The 9,276-nt window shown below is 39.9% G+C and overlaps 1 protein-coding gene across 1 annotated transcript; it reads left to right on the forward strand.

The window, feature by feature from the left end:
• The first annotated feature begins 1,853 nt into the window (after window positions 1-1,853).
• Window positions 1,854-8,967, forward strand: pik3ip1 (phosphoinositide-3-kinase interacting protein 1). Its single transcript, XM_084055108.1, has 6 exons — window positions 1,854-2,119; window positions 2,379-2,507; window positions 3,084-3,200; window positions 4,662-4,832; window positions 4,971-5,049; window positions 7,249-8,967. The coding sequence occupies exons 1-6, from the start codon at window positions 2,008-2,010 to the stop codon at window positions 7,463-7,465; spliced, it is 825 nt and encodes a 274-aa protein (XP_083911234.1). The 5' UTR covers window positions 1,854-2,007; the 3' UTR covers window positions 7,466-8,967.
• Window positions 8,968-9,276: the final 309 nt, after the last annotated feature.

A 9,276-nucleotide genomic window follows, 5' to 3' on the forward strand; every position in this document is an offset into this window, starting at 1 on the left:
ACTGCCCTGAATGTTATCATGTAACAAATGATATATACTTTTTTTTCCACACCCGCCATGTTCAAAATACACAGAAGGGATGACTTACAAATGCAGGTAGTGGCAAAGCTGCCCATCTTTTGTATTGAACAATACCATTCATGCATGGATTCATTCATTCTGCCTTGTTCAGACAGAAAATAAGCCATTATGGAATGGGACAGAGAGTGCAAGAGTTGTAGGCCATGTTTGTTCTAGTAATGGCCTGAAAGCAGGACAGGCATGTATTTGAAAAGGGGAGTGAATGTTGACAGACTGAGTCATGCACTACTGGTGGCACTGCCTGCTCCTTTTATTGGTCAGTCCAGAATGACAGGTGGCCTCTTTCCTTTGAGCATACTGGATGGTCCAGGCATCCACATCCACTACAGGCAATTCTATACTCCATAAGAAGTGATGTGTGAAGTCCTGTTATGCCATGGATTTTCACATGGGGGTAAATGACCAAGGTCAGGGGTGTGTGTGTGTGTGTGTGTGTGTGTGTGTGTGTGTGTGTGTGTGTGTGTGTGTGTGTGTGTGTGTGTGTGTGTGTGTGTGTGTGTGTGTGTGTGTGTGTGTGTGTGTGTGTGTGTGTGTGTGTGTGTGTGTGTGTGTGTGTGATACAGACAGATGTATGTGTATGCAGATACAGATATTTAGGTAAAAATATATTCAGGCATTAAGGAATTTTAACTGTTTCCAATTAATCCCCAGGCGAGTGGATGGGCTGTCAAGAACTAGAACTAATCAGTTACACAGCTGATTATTATTATTAAAGGTTCTGGTAAACTGCAGGCGTTATCACCTGTTGTCCTTGATATGTTTCTAGTCATGGGGCTGCTTGCCACCCGCATATTGTTTATTATAGTCAGACTGTTGGCTCAGCTTCATTAAATAGCTCCCTCCCTTGGCTGGCGTTGTAGTCAGATGATTTGGCCCCGTGCCTCGTAAACAGTGGTGTAAAGTAACTAGTACATACTATATTTAAGAACAATTTTGAAGTATTTTTTACTTTACTGGAGTACTTCCAATTTTCTATATTTTACATCTTTTACATCTCAGATCCAAATATTTTACTCCAAAACATGTATTTGAAAACTTTAGTTACTAGTTTGTAGATTTTGATTATTATTACAAAATATACATTAACCACTTAAGCCCTATATACGTAGGCTATTTGAAAATAGCCGATCTACAAGCTCCCAACACAACGTGTTGTTAGGCTAGCTTGTGTAGATCTACTATTTTCAAAGGATTTTCATACATTTTATAAACTTGGTAGCCTGGCATGGCCAAACTAATATCACTGCGTAGATATTAGTCTGGAATCTCTGTGTAACCTGCATTTCCAAATGGCGAATTCAAAAAATGTCTCTGGTGATAAACCGGCCCAATATTTGCATACTGGGCCCTGATTCTGATTGGTCCCTCACTACTTCGGAGGGAGTGAAATCCAATCACAACTGAGCGGTGCCAGACCAAATCTGCCGAGGGCAAGTTTTTTTTTTGCAATGGCAGAGTTGTCTTGTTTCCATTCTAATGAAATGGGACATTCTGCATAATGAGTAGGCTACTTTATACTTTATACTTTAAGTACATTTTGATACCAATACTTTTGTACTTTAATTCAAGTACATTTTGAATTCCGGACTTTTACTTGTATGTAACAGTATGTATTTCTACATTGCAGCAGCATTGATACTTTTACTCAAGTAAAAAAAATTGAGTACTTTTTCCACCACTGCTCGCAGGAAACGAGTGAGGCTTTAGGACCTTGACGTTTCCACTGCAACGATCCTCCTGCCAGAGAGGAGAGGCTCTGAGGCTGTTTACCAAGAAAGCTGAGAACCGTCGCTTCGACAAAAACAAGGGCTGTGACTCGAGAGAAGGGAGCAGTTTGACTGATCCATTCAGCATAGGCTCTTCTTACATTTAAAAACATTCGATATTTTCTCATCATTTTTTTTTAAACTAGCACTACAGTGCAGTATGTTATCACATTTTTTGTATTCATCACATCACTTATGCAAAATGTTTTTTTCTTTGCACTTTGTTTTGCTGAGTGTGGCTTTTGTGGACAGCAGTGCATCAAAGGCTGAAGGTAATTTCATACAGCATATTGTTGTACAGACTCCAGAGTATTAAATGTTTCTATTGTTGTAAAGTATGTTCCATTGTATGTTACGATTTTAAGTATTTCATCAATTTCAACATGTTTTGTTATAACAATAAATGGCTACAGTATGCTAAACATTATTGATTGCTCATTCAACTACTTTTCTTTTGTAAACACAAACATGACTATGGAACAGAACAGGCATTTATTTATCTTGCTTGCTTTGCTAAATTATTTTGTTCAGACTGTATGAGATCAAATGGATTGGACTACAGAGGAGAACAACACAGCTCCTCTTCAGGACTAACCTGTCTTATCTGGACCAATACCACCAGAGACTATGATGCCAGAAGCCATACTGATTCTATGACAGGTAAGGAGATGCAAAAAAGAAGAGCTCAATTGAGCATCCCACCAAATCAATATGATTCCCTTCTACTTGTCATTCAGTTCACATGGCATGACGACACACTGACACTGTACATATCGCCAAGGGTTAGGTTACTTGACTCGGAGGAGCGGAGGGGTGGTTTGAAATGTCACTGATGTTATTATGTGCAACAGCATTGTTGACTGAGGCATGTTGGCTGCTATCCATGACTCTTTCATCTTTGTTTTAATGTTTGATGATACAGTGACACAGTTTTACAATGCACAGTAGGCTGGCCCCTATAAGCGCTTGAATGTTTAAAAGGTTAGTAATATTAAAAATAGAAATTATTTACATCATATTTTAGTAATTAGATTTTCTTTACAATATACTATACAATATGGATGGATCCAAAAATGGTTGCTGATTCTATTCTTTGCGATAATGCTGATGTGTTCATTGTAGTGTGATGAAGATGTGTTAATGTTTAATGAATCAAGGGATTTGCTCAGACACCAAGAGAGACGAATAGTATTTGTCCATGGGTCTCACATGTCATATTTCTGCCTTATTTCCTAGGTGTCGGGGACCACAATTACTGCCGTAATCCAGACTCTTCCGAGAGGCCTTGGTGCTATATTGTCGGCCCAGATGGAGAGGTCCAAAGACAATCCTGTTCCATCGACACATGCAAAGGTAGCGCAAAAGCATAAAAAAATGTTTTTGGTATATTATGTTCATAACTGCAGTGAACTAGGGATATATGTACAAAAACAATCCACCATTCAAATTATAAATGCATAGCAAACAAATATTTGTGCCTCAAATTAACATCCAATTCAGAATATAGCCAACAAAATGCGAGATGGCGGCCTCTTGTTTTCTTTCTTTCCTCTTCTCTTTTTTGCTGTTGTTATTGTTATTGTCTCCTGTGATTTTTCTAATTAATTATTGTCCCTTGGCTGGCTAGGTTTGCTCCCAGAGAGGAGCTCTCATTAATGCAGTTGGGGTATTTGAGGCAAATTAGAATTGTTTGGAGGACAATGGTGCAGTTATATAAATAGTCTAATTATTCAACAGAGCAGTAGCAACCTCTCAAATCAGAATTCACTATGAGGCACTGTTAGTCAACCAAAATAATCACAGTCAGGTTCCTATCAAACTCTCTACAGAGTATATAAGAGTTTACCGATTGATGGCCATTATTTTGTCTTCAGATGTCTTTTTTTCCAGTCAAGAACCTAATAGTATTGTAGCTCAGTTGACTAGAGTTGAGCCACTAGGAGGATTCATCCACCTTGCCCTTTGTTCCGCCATCTCAGAGCAAAGCCAAGTCAAACAATAACAAATGCTTTGTCTGCAGACTGAAGTTTTAAACAGCCCTAAATCTTGCCTCAGTTGCCTCAGGAATGACATAGGCCACACCCAACAACTCAACTCATTGGGTGAAAGAAACATGCTTCCCTAGATACAGCCCGTAATTGGCTGCTACCCACTATGACCTCATGCCCTTTAACTCCAGCAGAATTGGAAAACAACAACTTTTTTTTGGAGAGGGTTGGACCAACTCTCCTCACATGTGAGGCTCACATGTCCCAATGGCAGATGTTGATGTGTGCAGCTGCACCATCATGTTTCTTGAGACACGTGATCTCACCATGAGCTCACGTGAGGAGAGTTGGTTCAACCCTCTCCAAAAAAAAGTAATACTTTGATTTATGGTCCCACAACCAAAGAAGAGCAGTCTCAGGGAATTTGTCATTCTCTTGTCATATAGCTTTGTGTCATGGTAATAGTAATGGTAATCCCATTAACAGTGGGAAAAAAGGCTGCTGCTAACAAACACAAGAATTGGGTCTATTATACGGTCTCAGAAGTATCTATAAAACAATATAGATCAACAGACTTAGAACCAAACCATGATATTATATTGTATATTCGACGACATCTCATATATTATCAAATAGTCCACAGAGTAGGTACTCTTGGTGCAAAAACACTATAATTACAATTGCACATGAGGAAAAAACGCCTTTGCCTCATGTGTAAATGTAATTGGAGGGTTTTCCATTTGTGTCTCAATTATAGCACCACACACAGCATGTTCATAAGTAAAACTTATGATATTGAGGTTTTTTTGGTTCATTCTGTCTTCAGAACAAGCTTCCACGGTGGCAGATACAGCTGGCACCCTCAAACCAACGTCCACTACAGCCGCGATGCGGATCTTCCAACCAGCTAAATCAGGTCCTGCTCCAGGAGAAGTGATGGGCATCAGTCAGAGAGTACACACAGGACCAAAAAAGAAAAAAGACCTGGGTGCTATTGGTATGTTCCAGATGAAGTGGCTTTCTAAAAAAGATATAGTAGCAAAGTGTAACTGCTTTCCCTTCTACACATGTTCCTTGAAATTAATCTTTTGTTGATATTGTGGATTGTTAAGTGTGTTCTGTCTTTGCGTCTCAGGCTATGTCCTTGGCATCTTCATGATGACTCTTATAATCCTCCTGGGTGTCGGCATCACTATGGGCTACTTCTACAAGAGGTCAGTGTCTGAATCATTCAAAATTCTTGCAGACCGCGACAACTTTTAGAAAATAGGAATATGAGAAGGGTCAGACAAGGTGTGAGCAGTTTGTAGGTAGGACATACAGGAATTGGTTTTGCCCACGGTGCAAAAACATGACACATAGTATGAAAACAATGCATTTGCACTAGCCAGACGATCAGAGATCTCTGCCTCCTGATACGTCTTTGGAAATCTAAATTCAATGAATGGGCTTGGATGCCGGAGAAAACCAGCCGTAAGAAAGCTTAAGCTATGCACACTGCTTTGAAAACCAATCCTGATACCATCCCAATATGAAGGGCCACCCTAAAGTCTGTTAATTTTGGTAATGTTATCACCCAGTTTTAGCTTTTTTAGATTTTGATGTCACCAGACATCAGTAGGCAGATCTCTGATCGACTGGCTAGTGGCTACACGAGATAATATGCAATATATGCATGGCTGACAAACAGAAATGAATGAGAATACCAAAAACTGCCAGCATCAGGCGCCAACAAAATGTTGTGTTTTATTGATAGACCAGTATACCGTGGAATGTATCTTGAGAATTGGGGCCCTCGTCCTCTTTTGGTTGCACAGGAATTCCTTCTGTACAACACATAATAATAATTGACCACATTCACATGGCAGCCATTTTGCTTTTGTGTTATATTTAGGTGAAACCCCCAAGATTAATTGCTGTGTGAATATAGTCAATTAGAGCATCCAAAGCACTGCTCCTCAACTAAATACTGTAATGGTCTACTGTGAAAGTCTATCTATGTGATAATATTACAATTGACTGGCAACTGTCGTGTCCAGTGACACACAACTTCTCAAGAAAAATACATACTGTTGTCTGTTAGGGCACATGTTTTAGTGCTGCTTGTTACGGATCTGTGGAGCGGAGAGCATCATCAGCTGCTATTATTTCCGTTCTCTAGTCAGCTTTCTTTTGTGGCACGCTAATGTGATGAGGGCCATTCAGATGCCTGTGTCACAGCAACCACAACAGAACATGGGCGGGGACATGCTTCTGAAAAGCATACAGCCTGTGTCTATTTTAAGCATCTTTGTGTGATATTCCAGGGAGAAAAGCGATTGTGGAGGGGTATCGTAAATCCACTGCAGCACCACATGCCCTTGTAGATCTGTGGTTGGCTGTTCAATCTGATTAGCTGGGCCCTTGTCATTGTTATCTATTTTGAGAAGGAGATAAGCAAAAGCTGCAGCCTGCAGTAATGCTAGAGGGAATGAGGGAAATTAGTCCTAAAATGACCCAGACCACAGTTCAAAGAATCTGTGAGGATAGGTAGGTGTAGTGGACCGTGGAACATTAGAAGTAGGCTGGCAGGAAGCAGTTTCAGTCTGTTCTCTGTATATCAGCAGTTCCCCCGTAGCCAGACAACTATTCCACAATCTCTGAATGCTATATAGAGTCTGGAACTACACCTCCCGGAAAGCAGAGACAGGAAGCTGGAATCTGTTCATCATTTCCATTCACTAAACTATATTTTAAAACACATTTTCTTTTTCTTTTTGAATTATTTTAATTTCTGCTAAGCAGCAAGCTATATACGTTTAGATTATTTTTATTTATATTAGGACACATTTGAGCAACTGTAAAGATGAAATGGAAGCGGGGAGGCGTTGTCACATCCGCTTTATCGCTTGATCATTTTCAGAGCTTCCGTGCACCAGACTGTATGACGGAAGCATTTGAAAATTGTGGGAGACAACAGTCTGGCTTGCGAGACTACTGATGGCTTAATAGCATTTCTTTACCAATGCTTTGCAATGGCTGAATATCTACTGTGTTTTGATTAAATAGTACCCTTGTAGTTAATTTGTGCATATAATATATACATTTTATTTTCCACAATGCATTTTAATCTTCACAGTCATGGCTCTACAAAATATTCTGCTTTTATCTTATTCGTAGCTTAGTTTCTTAACACAACATTGCTGTTTCAGGAAAGTTCAAGCTTAACTGATTTTTTTAATTTAAAACAAATGATGATTCAAAAACCTTTGAACACATCCAGCAGATGGCGTAAGTCTGCAATTTCCCTACTGAGCTTTGGTAATGGAAACTTTTATAAATGAGGGCTGACAAAAATGAATTACTAGACGAGGGCTGCCTCCAGTTTTACAATAATGAATGATGTATATGTTTGTTTTATGTTTTTGCTGCAGGGCTCGGGACATAAAGAAACATCATGATCAGCATGTGTATGAGCGGGAGATGCAGAGGATCACCCTGCCCCTCTCTGCCTTCTCCAACCCCACCTGTGAGCTCATAGACGAGAACACCATAGTCATCACAGCGGAGAATGAGCAGAGCCCTACCCAGGACACAATGGAGGGCGGAGACCCTCTCATGGGCCAGCAGGCTGGTACCCCTGGAGCCTGAGATTGAGTACTGTCTTCACGGGAAACCATGGTGAATTTCATTGGACCGAAACACTCGCACCCCCCTCTCCGGCCCCCAAGTAACCTCTGTTTTGAAGCCTTTAATGGAGAAGGAAAGCAGTGTTGAGCTCCAGAGACTTGACTTTGTGTCAGTTTTTTCTCTCCTGTTTTTTAAACACACCTGTGTTACAAGCAGGACGATAAATTGACACACGATGGACAGAACTGAGGCGATATTTCTCAACTGATGGAAACCGATGAGGCAAATCGGGTTGGATGGCACTGTACAGTAAAAGTGTGCATGTCAGGGCCGTGCTCGCTGACAAACACGTGATATTCCAAGAAAATATGGTCATGGGCTGCATCTTGTAACTGCAGTATAGATCTATTGAATGGGATGTTGACCAATCAATGATTATGATAGTGTGTGATTTAATCTTCTTGTTAAAGACACTGTGTTTGGAATGGGGTCATTCATAGCCTTTCTCTTGTTTTCTATTTAATTTTGTTCAAATGAGAATGTTTTCAGAGATGCAGACTGTGTTTCATTACAAGCATGCTTGCAAGTGATACTGACTCACTGGCTGACCCAAGGGTGATGAAGGAAAGTCATGAGAAGGTGTATACATAACTACAGAGTCTACTTGGTCTTGAGAGATAGTGTTAAAACAGAGGCGAGAATATATATTTGCAAAAATCAGGGAACTTGGAAGGTAAAAATGGTTCACTACAGACAAGGGAACACCTTCTACCCTGAAATTGCCTTCACATGATACTTTACATCAGAGTGCATAATTTCCCTGTATGGTTTCATGCGTTGAAGTTGTGAGATGATGAGAGATGAAAGTAGTATAGTTGTCATTGACAGATGTCTATCTTGACATGCTTTATTTACACAGGTAAAGAAGTGACAGGAATACAGGGTGCTCTCTTTAAATAACCAATGACAGTAGTTGGTCCTCAGTCAGGACAGGACAACACTGCCACGAAGTCGGAACAGATCAGACTGGGTCTGCGATCTAGATAGCACTGGACTTCGTCAACTTAGCTGTCTGCTCGCACAGCAAATTAGTTATTTTCAGTGAGCAAGGAAAGAAAAGAACAGTGTACTCTGTGAAGTGTTGTTGGCACCTGGTGCTTAGATTAGATTCAGACCATTGAGTTATGCACTCCATGCTTCAGGGTAAAGAAAGGAACAGAGCAGTAGAAGCCAGTCCAAAGCTTTTTGTTGAAAAGAAATCAACGATTTAATGTTCAATGAAATGAACAATAAATAAATGTTGAATGCACGAATATGGTTGCCTGTGGTTTTAATTTTGGTGCCATTTGACAGTACAACACTGTGACAAAGATAGTTGGAAACAAAATGCCTGATTAAAAAACACCCTACAGAATTTGAGGATGCTAGTCATTTAAATCATAGACCATGTCTATTTTGTATAGACATAATAAATTATAAATATTGCATCACCACAGTGAGTCTCATTTGTGGTTAAATATATCAGTTTTATCTACATATATGCAATATGCAATATGTCACAGTACTATTGCTCATCATTTGAAATTAGTACTTGAATTTGTATGATTGGCAGATTTTTACTGCTGGGACTGAAATAAAATAATTTAATCGAAAACAAAGAAACCATGTTTTATCGTCCCAGTAAGCATCTTAAAGGTCTCTATCCAGACATCCTGTGTCTTTTCCATGGGACTCATTAAAGAGAGTTAGAGATGGTGTGTCCAGGATGTTATCCAGAGTTCTATCAGGCTACACACAGTCTCCCTCTGGTGGTTACTACAGCACTTCTGTTG

The sequence above is a fragment of the Gymnoscopelus microlampas genome (assembly GCF_963454915.1).
Source record: "Gymnoscopelus microlampas genome assembly, chromosome: 4".
In the NCBI taxonomy this organism is placed as follows: Eukaryota; Metazoa; Chordata; class Actinopteri; order Myctophiformes; family Myctophidae; genus Gymnoscopelus; species Gymnoscopelus microlampas.